Source organism: Panthera onca, chromosome Y (genome assembly GCF_046562875.1).
Source record: "Panthera onca isolate mPanOnc1 chromosome Y, mPanOnc1 haplotype 2, whole genome shotgun sequence".
NCBI classification, from domain to species: Eukaryota; Metazoa; Chordata; class Mammalia; order Carnivora; family Felidae; genus Panthera; species Panthera onca.
Genome location: NC_138358.1, coordinates 12,636,841 through 12,651,351, shown reverse-complemented (window position 1 = coordinate 12,651,351; position 14,511 = coordinate 12,636,841). Strand labels below are relative to the sequence as shown.

Here is a 14,511-nt window from a genome sequence, read left to right as displayed (position 1 = left end):
GTTTTCAACAAACGATGGTGGGGGTGGGGGGGAGGGGGGCCGGCATTTACCGGACTTGGTTTGGTTCTCTCAGCAGCTGGGTCTGTGTGCCACAAGGGGGCAGTGCCCTATGGGCTGAGCTGGGGCCTTCGTTTTTGACCAGTCAAGCTCTGAAGCAGGGTGTTGTTCCCAATGTGCCCTGGGCCTTGCCGGCACTGACAACACTTTGCCCCAGCTGTCTCCCTCTGGACCTTCCTGGGGACTCCATGGGGCCTGCACTGCCCAGTGCAGGTGAGTGTCCTGCTGCACCTTGGGAGTGTTTTACCTTCTGTGTCCTCTGCCAGTGAGTGGATGCATGTGTTGGAGGAGGAATGCAGGAACGGGGCCTGTGGATGGACTCTGATGCCTGTGTCTGTGCTGCCTCCTGTGGGCCTCTTAGTCATGACCAGAGGCATGGATGACCAGGCTACCAACCTCCTCCAGGCCCAGGGGATGATTCTTCCTGCCTGTCTCTTCTGAGACTGCTGAGTTCCACAGATCTTTGGGTGCTAAGGGGCAGCTCAGCCTAGACCTCCTGCCCTTTTCTGGGGTGTGGAGAGGTGTTTCTGCACTGGCTCTGCTGGTGTGGCTTCATTTCCTCAGCCTTGGGCCCAGGCCTGGTTGGACTCTTGGGACACATACCTAGGACCTAGTTCTTTCCTGTAAGTAGGAGCAGGTTCCACTCCCCTGGGTTGCCCCACATCCGTCGGTCTGATTATAGGCCCTGCCTTTTCCCCTGATGTGCTTACCCAATTCTTGACACCCCTCCTGCCAGGTCACTCAGCCTGGTTCCTGTTCCCCCTGAAGCTCCTTAGGCTGTCTATCCGGGGGCTGGGGAGCATCTCAAGGGCAGTTTCATGGCCTGACTGGTGCAAGCTCCCCGGACAAGCACACGATGCCAGAAGGGGGTCATGGCTCACGTCTACCTTGGGTCTCCCCCACTGGACCTGGGGCCTGGTTTTCCTAATTCCTGGATGAAGAAAGCTGTCTCCACTGGGACTGGCTTCAAGGGAGGCATCTCTTCAGGGCTCAGGGGCCTAGGATGACATCATCAGCCTCACCCTCACCTCCACTGGGAGAGGTCAGTGTGAGCTCCATTCCAGGCTTGTGAATGGATCCTAAGAAGAGTCTCAGAAAAGCCACTTTTTTTTTTGTTCTAATGTGTGCTTTTTGGCACATAAGCAGAACACATGTCCATAGGAAGAAACTTGAGTAACTCCCTGTGCCTCAGTTTCCTCATCTGTCACATAGGGATGATTGTACCTGTAATGTCCACTTTGCAGGGTTATCAAATGAGGCAGTGATACAAAAATACTTTGAAAATATATTGTGCTATTTGGGGTAAGTAAGGTGCTATTATGCCAGGCCATATAGGAGAGGCTTGGTGAACAACAGGTATAGATAAGTGCTTGATCATTGATTGAAAAGTTGTCATTATATGTGTCAGAAACAGCTCTATTTTTCTGTCACAATGTTGACTAACCTCTTGCCAAGGAAGTTAGATTGCATTTGGTTGATGTATTTATATTCTGCCATGTTATAAAAGTGATCTAAGCTGGTGGGATGTGATAAAGGGAATTTCAGCATCATATAAGGGATAGATCAAAGTTCAATTGTGCATTCGCTTATCACCTCAATAAGTATTAGTTGAGCACCTAGTTTGTACCAGGCTCCAGGGATGTATGTGATTTCTGCTCAAAGGGGATCCTGGTCCCAAAGAAAAGACAGAAAAGAAACAGATGAGTCATAACACAGTGGGGAAAATGCCATGATGTATGAAGATTTGGGTAGCATGGAGGAGAGAAGAATTAACTCAGTGTTGGTAGGGGTGTGGGGAGGAGGGTCAGAGATAGATGCAGAGCACACAGTGCCTGGCTGGATCAGGAAGAAAAAGAAGGACTTGACTGGCAAAGAGCATTCCAGGCAGAGGCAGGAAGTGCATGATGTCACATCATGTCACCCAAGTAATCCGATGCACTGAATGTTGTATCTCTCAGTGGGCCTCAGGTCCTCATCTGTAGAATGGGGATTATGACAGTACAAACTTCATAGTTTATAGTGAGAAATGGATTGATGTAGGTAAAGCACGTACAACAGTTCCTGGCACGTGGTAACAGCCCAATAAATTTTTTTTTTTTTTTTTTTTTTTTTTTTGCTATTATTTGTTCTTATTATTGATTGCTTGCTGTTAGTATGTATTCCAGTCCCTGTGCTGGGTCCTATGGAGGCAGAGATGGATGGTCCATTCTGGGTCCTTGAGGGCTCACAGCCCAGCTGAGGAGTCAGGCACTCGTGAGAGCAGTCGTCCCAGTGTGTACCCACCCAGTGCTAGCTCTGCAGTGCGCTAAGTACGTCACACATCCTTTGTGTAAATTGTTTATTAAAATATAATACATATTAACAAAGTCCACAGGGGCGCCTGGGTGGCTCAGCCCATGAACGTTCGACTCTTGATTTCGGCTCAGGTCATGATCTCACGGTTTGGGAGTTTGAGCCTGGCGTTGGGCTCTGTGCTAACAGCACAGAGCGTGCATGGGATTCTCTCTCTCCCTCTCTCTCTCTGCCCCTCCCCTGCTCCTGCTTTCTTTCTCTCTATCTCTCAAAATAAATAAATAAACTTTAAAAAGTCTGCAAATCATAAATATTTTTCATTTGTTATTAGTCCTCACAACACTATAAGGTAGATTTCATTAATTTTTTAGGAGGAAGCATTTAAACATTTTTAAGTTTTTAATTGTGGCTATATATATATATATAAAATTTACCATCTACGTGTATTGTTCAGTTGTGTTAAATATGTGCTCATTGTTGTGCAACCAATCTTCAGAACTCTGTCTTTCTTAAAAGTTTATTTATTTATTTATTTATTTGAGAGTGAGAGAGAGAACCAGCACGAGAGAGGAAGAGAGAGATGGAGAGAGAATCCCAAGCAGGTTCCACACTGTCAGCACGGAGCCCAATGTGGGGCTTGAACCCACAAACTGTGAGAACATGACCTGAACTGAAATCAGGAGTTGAACACTTAACTGACTGAGACACCCAGGTGCCCCGGACTCTTTTTATATTGCAGCTGAAACCCTAACCCAATAAACGCTAACTCTTCATTATTCCTCCCTGAGGCCCTGGCAGCCACCATTCCGTTTTCTGTCTCTATGAATTTGACTACTCTAGAGACCTCATATAGGTGGAATCAAACAGCATTTGTCTTTTTGTGTCTGGTCTATTTCATGCAGCATCACGTCTCCAAGGTTCATCCATGTTGTAGCATGTGTGAGAATTACCTTCCTTTTTAGAGGCTGATAATACTCCATTTTAAGTATATACTACATTTTATTTATTCACTCATCCTTGGATGGACACCGGCTTGTTTCTACTTTTTGGCAATTGTAAATAATGCTGCTGTGATCATGGATGTATAAATATCTATTTGAAACCCTGATTTCAATTATTTTGGGTATAGACCCAGAAGTGGAATTACTGGATCACATAGTAATTCTGTCTTTAACTTTTTGAGGAGCCATCGCACTGTTCTCCACAGCAGCTGCACTATTTTACATTCCCACCAACAGTGCACAAGGGTCTCAAATTCTCCACACCCTCACTATCACTTGGGTCTGAGGTGGTACCTCACTGTGGCTTTGTATATCTTCCTTGGAGAAATGTCTTCTAGTCCTTTGCCCATCTTTCAATCAGGGTAATTTTGTTGTTGAATTGTAGAAGTTCTTTAGATATTTTGGATATTAACCCCTTGTCAGATAAATGATTTGCAAATATTTTCCCCCATTCCGTAGGCTGCAGGTAGACTCTATTTTTAATCTCTTCCTAATAATTGAGGTAACTAAGTCACAGAGAGTGTAATTAACCCAAAGTTACACAGCTATAAAGTTAACAATATAATGGAGCCCAAAGAGGTATGGAAACATGAAGGAGAGGGTGCTAATCTCATCTACTTCCCCCAGGAGGTGATGATGACCTGGAGAGGCACAATGTAAATATCTGTTGAATGCATGAAGGAAGCAGAGAGATTTCCCAGCAGAGTCATGTTCTTGTCAGGTCATGTTCTGGTGCATGATTCTCTGGGCCATGACATTTCTGCACTGGGAAACTCTGAGTGAACCGCCTCACCTTCCTGGCCGTCTACTTCCGTGTCTGTAGACTGGGTGGGTTGTGTGCACCACCTTCCTGATAGGCATTTTCCAAGGCTCTTTGTGCTTTGTGTTTTGTAACAAAAGAGATGTACCACAAATCTTCAGTGTTGGAAGCCAGTTAATCTGAGTGGCATCTTGTTGTGGAAGGGGGGTGTTGTTCCTCCTGAAATCCTGGGGGAATTGGCCACCTTCTCTTCTCCCCTTGGACACAAAGGTCTTCTGGCTTCTCAAAGAATCCCTTCTCCCCCACCTGACCCCCACAGAGTTGGGTTCCTCTTCAGCCCAGGCTGCTGGGGTCAGAGGCACACAATCACCCCAGAGAGGGCTGAAGGGTCCCTGCTCTGTTTATGAAGTGACTCAGTGCCTCCCACATGCAGAGGGACCCCAAGCCAGCCTCCGTGTCCCAGAGCACAGTGCACCCTCAGCTCCCAGAGCAAGAGAGCTTGGAAGGGCTGTGGGCAGCTGGAGAGAGCCTGAGAGAGCAGCGCACGTCCCACAGAGTCCAACCACGCACAAACAGCAGCAATCATAGAAACGGTCCAGCCTTCACTGCTAAAATCCAGCAGCTAAGACAAGTGTTCTTAACCTCTTAGGGGTCTTGGGCCCTTTCAAGAATCTGATGAAAGCCATGGAGAAATGTGCTTATTGATGCAAACACTCAAAATTTTGCTTTCAGCTCCAATTATATTTCAGAGATGCACAGACAGGCCACAATGCACAAGATTAGCAGCAGCAACAGCGAGGGGGACTCAGGAGTGGGCATCCTGGTTGGCCAAGCCAGAGGATACCAGGGGCCCACCAAAGGAGTCCTCACCATGGCCTCTTCTTGTTTCTCCTGCTGGGCACTAGTGCCTAGCAAGTGCCTTCCTCTTTCCACTACCCACCGCCCCCACCTCCACCTCTCATCAGAAACTTTCATTCTGTGCAGTGATTGCCCCATTTACCTGATTGGGAAACCAGAGGCTGTGGCAACCCAGGAAGGGAGCAGCTGCCTCTGCATGGCCCTGGCAGCTGGCCAAATCCTGGCTGCTATAAAAGGGAGCCGACACTCAGCCCTGCATGTCTTCTGTCAACTCTGTTTCAGGGAGACCTGGTAAGTAGGACTGCTTCGGTTGGCTCCATGCTTTGAGGCTGGGCCCCCACAGGAGAGAGGGCTGGAAGTGAAGCTGCCTTTTCTATGAGAGGGGAGAGAAATATCAGGGAGGTCTGGAGCTCGATCCAGAGCTCCTGGAGGAAGTTGGTGAGATAGGGATAGAGACGGAACAGTCCTCTGGCACTCTTGGTTGGGTGAGGGCACAGGGAGAGCTGGCATGCACTGTGTGTGGACCCTCCCCCTCCCACAGCCCTTCCTTCCCATCAGCACAGCCATCCACTGGGTTACCTAAATGGTGCAGACCAGGACAAAGCCAACAGCTGGGGGTAATGAGTGTCCCCCTAGTCTTCACTCTGCTGGAGACAGAGGCACCCTCCCCACCCTGGGATTCCCCATGTGTTCTGTGTTCCAGGTGGGGCAGATCCTTGGGAACCATGCTGACGGAACTGGAGACTGCTATAAACTCCCTCATTGACGTTTACCACAAATACTCCTTGGAGAAGGGGAATTACCATGCCCTCTACAGGGATGATTTGAAGAAGTTGTTAGAGACAGAGTGTCCTCGGTACATGAAGGTGAGGAGGGGCTGGGTGTGGTCAGGGTTCTGCCTGGCTGATGAAGCCCTAGGCACTGGTCCTCCACACCACCCTATGTAGACAGCTGTACCTCAGCTCTTGCCAAAGTCTTTACACTCTGTCCTCTTTCTCCTTCTTCTTTACAGAAAAAGGATGCAGACACCTGGTTCAAAGAGTTGGATGTCAATAGTGATGGTGCAATTAACTTTGAAGAGTTCCTCATACTGGTGATAAAGGTGGGTGTGGCAACCCATGAAGATATCCACCGAGAGTAGCAGAGCCCTGGGCCCTGGGGCTGGGCCCTGGACCTGTCCTTGCAAAATAATAAAGTAGTTGATACCTCAGGCCTCTTTTGGTGTCTTGCCTTTCTCTTGTGGGATGAGGTTCCTAGTGGGTGGAGGGAGGGCTGGAAAACCCAAAGGAACTAAACCAAACCTCTATTGTCCCCACTCCCTGTCTCTCACAAACCTTCAGTGCTTTCCACTCATCTGGTTTCCTCCCCATGTTCTCCCCAAACTATTCTCATCTCATCTAATCCCATGGTCCAGAGAAATTGGTTCTAGGACTCAAGGATTCTGAAAAGCCCATGATACTTGTAGCTGATGATTTTCTTAATTGTTCCCAAATGGGTAATATGGGAATAGAGTGATGTAGGGAAAACTCATCCTGCTTTCCAAACTAAAATTTAATATTGAGAAAAATATCTTAGATGTGACTCTTGAGAAATTAGGGAGGTAGTAGAAGTGTGTGTGTGTGTGTGTGTGTGTGTGTGTGAGAGAGAGAGAGAGAGAGAGAGAGAGAGAGAGAGAGAGAGACTGATTCTGTGTGTGGTGTGATGGTAGGTGGTTGTTCAGGGTCCTACATTAAGTAACACTAACAGTTCTCTTGTCCCACACTTGCAATTTCTCCTTGGAAATTTTTGAAGCTTTCCTTCTTGTTCTGCTCCCAGCCTCCCAATGTGATGAAATAATAAAGAAATGGACAAATAGGCCAATGTATTCCTAAAACTCAACTCAAAGAATAGGGTGCTGCCCTGGAGGGGGGGCGGTGAATGCTCTGCTGATCAGAGAATATCTACAATAACCTCCCAACCATCACTCTGGATTTTCCAAGGGTCTGGTAAAATGGGAAGGCCAGCAATGAATGGGTGCCTTTCACCAGAACCCAACCCCAAGCTGAATTTCCAGGCTATGCCTTGGGAAATTTTCTTCTGTGTCCACTTAGGTGATGGGGGAGTAGTGTTAGTGATGGAGAAGGGGGTAGGGTGCTGCCATGAGAATCTGTAACTCAGAGTTCTTAACTTGGTCTACTATGCATCTCTGAAATATAATTGGAGCTGAAAGCAAAATTTTGAGTGTTTGCATCAATAAGCACATTTCTCCATGGCTTTCATCAGATTCTTGAAAGGGCCCAAGACCCCTAAGAGGTTAAGAACACTTGTCTTAGCTGCTGGATTTTAGCAGTGAAGGCTGGACCGTTTCTATGATTGCTGCTGTTTGTGCGTGGTTGGACTCTGTGGGACGTGCGCTGCTCTCTCAGGCTCTCTCCAGCTGCCCACAGCCCTTCCAAGCTCTCTTGCTCTGGGAGCTGAGGGTGCACTGTGCTCTGGGACACGGAGGCTGGCTTGGGGTCCCTCTGCATGTGGGAGGCACTGAGTCACTTCATAAACAGAGCAGGGACCCTTCAGCCCTCTCTGGGGTGATTGTGTGCCTCTGACCCCAGCAGCCTGGGCTGAAGAGGAACCCAACTCTGTGGGGGTCAGGTGGGGGAGAAGGGATTCTTTGAGAAGCCAGAAGACCTTTGTGTCCAAGGGGAGAAGAGAAGGTGGCCAATTCCCCCAGGATTTCAGGAGGAACAACACCCCCCTTCCACAACAAGATGCCACTCAGATTAACTGGCTTCTAATGCTGAAGATTATTTACTGCAGATCACTGGGCTTTTTGTTTGTAGTAAACTATAATCACATAACAACACAAATGAGTAGGAAAAGGTCAGCTTAAACTTGTATCCATCAACCAAAGCTTTAATTACTAGTCAGCTTTATTATCAGCTAACATATTGGTGAAAATGGTTGGCGGCCAGGAGAAAATTAATACTGGGGCTTAAGGAGACCTTGTGTACTGCTGGTGGGAATGCAAACTGGTGCAGCCACTATGGAAACAGTATGGAAGTTCCTCTAAAGTTAGAAATAGAGATACCATGCGATCCAGTGATTCCACTACTGAGTATTTACCCAAAGAAAACTAAAACACTAATTCAAACGCATCCTTATGTTTATTGCAGCATTATTTACAATAGCCACAGTATGGAAGCAGCTCAAGTGTCCATCAATAGATGAATGGATAAAGGCGATGTGGCATACACACACACACACACACACACACACACACACACACACACACTGGAGTATTATTCAGCCATGAAAAAGAATGAGATCGTGCCATTTGCAGCAGTATGGATGGATCTAGAGGGTATAATAAGTGAAATAAGTCAGACACAGAAATATATCATATGATTTCATTTATGTGTGGATTCCAAAAAGCAAAACAAATGAATACACAAGAAAAAGAAAGAAACAGACCCATAAATACAGAGAACAAACTTGTGGTTGCCAGATGGGGATGGGCACAATAGGTGAAGCGGAGGGGACATTCAGGCTGCTAGTTATGGAATGAATAAGTAATGGTAATAAAAGCATGGGGGAATACAGTCCATAGTATTATAGTAACATTGTATGGTGACAGATGGTGGCTACAGTTGTGAGCACAGCACAAATACAGAGATGTTGAATCACTACGTTGTACACCTGACACTAAAGTGACATTGTGTGTCAACTATACTTCAATGAAAAATTAATTACAAATAATAAAAGATTGGAATCCGAATGGGATGAAGGGATATATCATTGCACACTAAGATGGGTTTCTGCTGGGTAAGTGGGAAAGAGGGCTCAGGGACAAGGTTGCTTCCTTCTCAGGTCCTTGAAGGACAGCTTTATCCAACCCCAAAGCAAGTGGTTCTGCCTTGTCAGGAGTGCGAATGCCCTCTCTGCATTGCAGAAATGGAGATGATGTAGTTCTGAGAGGTACTTTAAAGGTGAATTGCTGGCACTCTCAACAATAGCCAAATTATGGAAAGAGCCTAAATGTCCATCAACTGATGAATGGATAAAGAAATTGTGGTTTATATACACAATGGAATACTACGTGGCAATGAGAAAAAATGAAATATGGCCTTTTGTAGCAACGTGGATGGAACTGGAGAGTGTGATGCTAAGTGAAATAAGCCATACAGAGAAAGACAGATACCATATGGTTTCACTCTTATGTGGATCCTGAGAAACGTAACAGAAACCCATGGGGGAGGGGAAGGAAAAAAAAAAAAAAAGAGGTTAGAGTGGGAGAGAGCCAAAGCATAAGAGACTGTTAAAAACTGAGAACTGAGGGCTGATGGGGGGTGGGAGGGAGGGCAGGGTGGGTGATGGGTATTGAGGAGGGCACCTTTTGGGATGAGCACTGGGTGTTGTATGGAAACCAATTTGACAGTAAATTTCATATATTAAAAAAAAAAAAAAAGAAAAAAAAAAAGAAAAAAAAAAGGTGAATTGCTGGCCCAAACATGGCCCAGGCAAAAGAAGATGGGAAAGGTTTACAGGGTTCACCAAGCTCTACACCAAGATTCACTCAGCATTTAGGAAACATAATGGGAGAGTGCACAAAATGGGAGAGAAATTCAATTTGCCTCATGATCATCCACATTGGTGGTGGCAGTGGTGTGCATGTGTGTGCCTGAGTCAGGGTGGGGAAGACATATCCCAGTGCCTTTAATTTGCTGTTAATGGATTGTTAGAATCTCTGTTAATGGATTCCTTGGGCAGAAATTTACCATTATTAATCATTTGCATTTATCTGAAAGCCCAACAAGTCTGCTTTTCTAAGCCAGCTTGGTGAGAGCATGGGGAAGGTGGCCCAGAGTGCCCTTTGGAGTTTCACCATAAGTGATGGGCCACTGGTTGTGAAGAATCACATTGACACAGAGCTGTCAACAGTTGATACCTGAGCTCATGGTTGGGCAGGGGAGGTGGCCCAGCTGGCACTGGCATCCTGGAGAAAGAGGTGGAGGTTATGGAGGCAGTCCTGGGAAGCTTATGACTAATAAGCAAATTGTGCCCATGACAGGAATCACTGGACAGAGTCAGACAGGGCTTGTAGCCCAGAGAAAGGTGGTTTGGTTTCCTGTTTCCCCAGTGGCAAAAGAAGAACAAGGTAGTGGGAAGTTGAGAAATAAGTTGTTTAGCAGGAAACCTCATGCAATGTTTGAGTCCACCAAGGAGACCTTGGCTCACCGATTGAGGCAGATCCGGCCGCTGAGATTTCCGGGCTATAAGGGTGACCTGTCTGAAATCTGCTTCTCTACTCATGTTCTCCACCCAAGGCTCCTGACTTTAGCCAAATTCCTCATGTTTGTGACAAAATTCCTAAAGGGAGTGGAGAGGATCTGGAATTGGGCAATTGGTTATCTAGCATCTGAACAAAAGAGATTATTCCAATGGAAAAGATTTCCCCATGCCTCCCTCCACTTGGGAGGGTCCAGATACTAGCCTTTTCTCTGGCCCCCTGATCTGGGGAATTCAGTCTAAATTAAAATGGGGTGAAGAGGGCATGGAAAGCTACCAACACTTACTGGGTTCCTGTTGGGTGTCAGTGTGAAGGGAAAAAGTCATCTTGAACCTGGAAAAGACAAAATGGTGGTTGCTGAAATCTTTGATCTTGTGCTAGAGTCTCTCTGAATAGAAGCAAGATCTTAATCCTTGTTAATCTTCCATCAACTGACACTTTTGGAAAATGTAACATGGTCAGCACAGTATATTTGCTTAATGGATAAAGCTTGACGTGGTGCTATGATTTCATAGTCTAGTAGAGATGTTAAGCCCCTGTCATGGTTTTTCACCCCATTGAAAGTTGAGTCCTCTATCTAACTGAAGAGTCTTACTTAGGCATTCCTTTCCTGACTGTATATAATCTCCAATACTCTTCAAATCAGCTTTTAAAACTCTTTGCTGATTCTCTCATTAATGAATTAAAACAAGAATTTTGACATGCACCTGATATATTTGCTGATAGTTGTGGTTTTCAGCACTAGACTTTATGATAGTTTATTTCATTCATGTCTTGTAACGACGTCTTGAGAGGTAATTACTAGTTCCATTTTACATATGAGGAGATTCAGAGAAGTTAAGAACATGACAAAACTTATTAACTTGGCAAATGGCAGAGCTTGGATCCCTGACTGTCTGCAGGGAAGAAACACTGGTTAAGACCCAGAAATGCTCTTTTCTAGTGGGCTTCCACCCTGAGATTGCAGAAGGCCAGCCCTTCCTCTGCTCTCTGGCCTCTTTGCTGCCAGGTCTCTGCTATCCAGGGTTGACACAGCAGGTGTCAGAATGAGCTTTTCACTTGGGCCCCTCTCCTTTGTCCAGGATATCACCAGGCATGCCTCAGGGCCTGAATTACCTGTTTTTTTAAATTTTTAAGTTTTAAATTTTTTTATTTTCTGGCGTCAGCAATCCTCCAGACATCAACAATAGAATAAGAGGATTAGCATCTTGATCTCCCGAAGCATTTAGGGGTTGTTCCACTGACAATTCTCCCTTCCTCCTGGGTTGGGTAGCCTTTTCCCCAGTCTTAGGGGCTGTGGAAGTTCCCATGTGACTAATTCTCTGATTTGCAAAATCACAGTCTGGACTGGCTGCTCAGGTCAGGGTGTAGACTTTCAGCAACTCTTTCCAATGATCTGTAGCCATCCTCCTTTCAGTGGACAGGAGCCTTTTCTTCTTTCTCCTTAATAGGCCTGTTTAACAGCAGAAATCATGGAGTTATCCTGCAGCCAATACGGGATAAAATAACCAATACCAATACAGAGGCTCCTCATTGACCTAGTCCCAGCAAAGACTCCATCCATTTCAGCTTCCTCAGCATCTTGTTTAGCTATGGCACATTTTTTTAACCCTGTGCTTTCTAGAGCAAAATATCTAACCAAAATAGTATGCTCTGGGTTTCTTTTCTGCTTTGGTTCTAGAATCCTCCATGATTAAGTGCATCTATTAAGACTGAATCGTTAATATCATACTTAATGGAAAAATATTAGACATTTCTCTCTTTTTAAAAATGTTTACTTTTTTATTTTGGGAGAGAGAGAGAGAGAGAGAGAGCGAGAGCGAGCATGTGCATGAGTGTGTGTGAGCAGGGGAGGGGCAGGGAGAGGGAGAAAGAGAATTCTGCTGTCAACACAGAGCCCAACCAGGGGCTTGATCTCAAAAACGGTGAGATCATGACCTGAGTCAAAATCAAGAGTTGGATGTTTAACTGACTGAGCCACCCATGCACCCCTAGACATTTTTCTTTAATGCCAGGAATAATACAGGATGCCCCATTACCACTGTATTGAATAATTGTATTGGAGGCCTTAGCCAGCATTATAAGACAAGAAAACATAAATGAGAAGCAATGTGAACTCTGGAGGCACTGGAGGCATGAAGTAAATGAATACCTTGCAGAGCACTCCTGCTTATGCATTTCATTGCCTCCTTCATTTCTCCTTCTGAATAACGTTACTCTTACAGAACTTTAATCATGTGCTCCAGCCAAGTTGGGCTTAGTTCTTCTCCTGAGCCCATCAGTGTCATTACTGGAAAACACACTCACTTGCTGGTATGTTTTTGTTTTCTCTGCAGGCTAAAGAGCCTTTTCCCCAGCCTGCATTTGGAACTCCCAGGCTAGGAGCAGCATAGGTGGTGTCATACTCTAGAGCTCTGGAGACATTCTTACTCTTGAGTCCCCTCCTCTGGGAAAAGGTTCAGAAATTTAGAAATTCACAGTCTGAGGTTGTGACCTCAAAATTCATTTCTGATGCACCTCCTCTTTCTGTTATCTAACCTGGGTCTCACAGAGAATTAACTTTTCAACAAATTCAGAAAATGCTTTGCTTGTCTTCTTTTTCCTCCAGAGTATTTTGCCAAGCACTCTGTGCTGTCCAAGGGTTTGAAGGTATCTTGTAGGACTCCTTTAATCTCAGCCCACCCCAGCACAGACATTTGATAGTCAATGTCACATTCATCTCCATAAACCAAACTTTTGACACAATTGCAGCTACTGTCTAAAAAAGCTGTTGGCTCCAATTCCAGGGGAGTCAATTGACCCATGAGACAGGTGGGAGTCTTCCAAGGAACTGCCACAGGTATGACTTGATGAATCAACGACAGTGGTGTATTTTTAATTTTCCCACTTAGTTGCTCATGCTCCTACAACCCCCCTTTATAAAAAAAAATGTTTATTTGGCTATTTTGAGAGGGAGAGACAGAGCTAGCAAGGAGGGGCAGAGACCAAATGAGAGGGAGAGAATCCTAAGCAGGCTCCACACTGACAGCACAGAGCCTTATGCAAGGCTCAATCCCACAAGCTGTGAGATCATTGAAATCGAGAATTGGAGGCTTAACTGACCAAGCCACCCAGAAACCCCTCCCACATCCCCTTTTAGGAGGCTGCCTGGCATCTCCTTTTTGAACCAAGTGCTCACTCAGACCCATGGGGCTCTGGGATCAATTCTGCCCTCATGACTGGTGGACAGACAGCAGCAGCCTCTTTTGAGGTTGCCTCTTTTTGCTTTAAGAGCTGGTGTAGGTCAGTTTGCACAATTCCATAGATGATATTTCTTTATCACCCTTCTGGGAAACCCTCTATAAAGCCCAGGCTTGGTGGTGCTCTTTGCTGGCAAACAAATTCTGTTCCTATTCTGATGATTCAGCATTGTTACCCAAAGCACACAGGAAGTTTGGAAGAGTTTCCTTCAGCAGCTCTTACTGTCCCTGTGTCTCCTTTGTCCCTGGCATTCCTCTCTCCCTTTCCCTCATGGTAATTTGACTTCAGGAAACTTTTCCAGCCTTAGGATCTGGATGGGGTAAATATCTTACCCCATATGTCTTGCCTCATATCTCCAGGAGATTCCACTCCCTACCCCCAATTGACCAAAGACACTGCTGGCTAACTAAGTGTGCACTGGAGGTTAGAGGCCAGGCATCCCAACACCATTGCCCAACAGAGCAAAAGAAAACTGCTTCAAGATAGCTCTTTGCCTTGCCTATTCTGAAAAAATGTGCTGCAATTTTCTCATAAAAAAAATTCCCAGCTGGTCAAGCATCTGCTTATATCTGCTAATAGAGGGTCTGTTTTGAATCCTCCTTGTCATAAAATGTCTTTGCAGTCTTGTTGTAACCCAAACCCAAAGCCAAAAAGCAGTTTAAAAAAAAAACATTTTTTGAACGTTTATTTATTTTTGAGACAGAGAGAGACAGAGCATGAATGGGGGAGCGTCAGAGGGAGAGGGAGACACAGAATCTGAAACAGGCTCCAGGCTCTGAGCTGTCAGCACAGAGCCTGACGTGGGGCTCGAACTCACGGACTGTGAGATCACGACCTGAGCTGAAGTCGGAAGCTTAACTGACTGAGCCACCCAGGCGCCCCACAAAAAGCAGTTTTATTGACATATTGTTCACATAACCACAGAATTCATCAATTTAAAGTGTCATGTGGCCCTTTTAAGAGAATAACCAGTTCCTTCCAAAATCTGTTCCCTAAGAGCAAGAAATGGAGTGCCTTGGGGTTCCTGGATGGCTCAGTTG

General features: G+C 45.7%; 1 protein-coding gene across 1 annotated transcript; it reads left to right on the top strand.

Moving 5' to 3' along the window:
* Positions 1-5,130: 5,130 nt before the first annotated feature.
* LOC145714982 (protein S100-A8-like) lies at positions 5,131-6,178 on the top strand. The gene is made up of 3 exons (XM_081794578.1): positions 5,131-5,259; positions 5,672-5,834; positions 5,981-6,178. The coding sequence occupies exons 1-3, from the start codon at positions 5,165-5,167 to the stop codon at positions 6,107-6,109; spliced, it is 387 nt and encodes a 128-aa protein (XP_081650704.1). The 5' UTR covers positions 5,131-5,164; the 3' UTR covers positions 6,110-6,178.
* The last annotated feature ends 8,333 nt before the right edge of the window (positions 6,179-14,511 follow it).

Coding starts and splice junctions, on each gene's coding strand:
- LOC145714982 (XM_081794578.1), top strand. CDS start 5,165: ATGGCCCTGGCAGCTGGCCAAATCCTGGCTGCTATAAAAGGGAGCCGA. Junction 5,260..5,671: donor CTCTGTTTCAGGGAGACCTG/GTAAGTAGGACT, acceptor TCTGTGTTCCAG/GTGGGGCAGATCCTTGGGAA. Junction 5,835..5,980: donor AGTGTCCTCGGTACATGAAG/GTGAGGAGGGGC, acceptor TCTTCTTTACAG/AAAAAGGATGCAGACACCTG.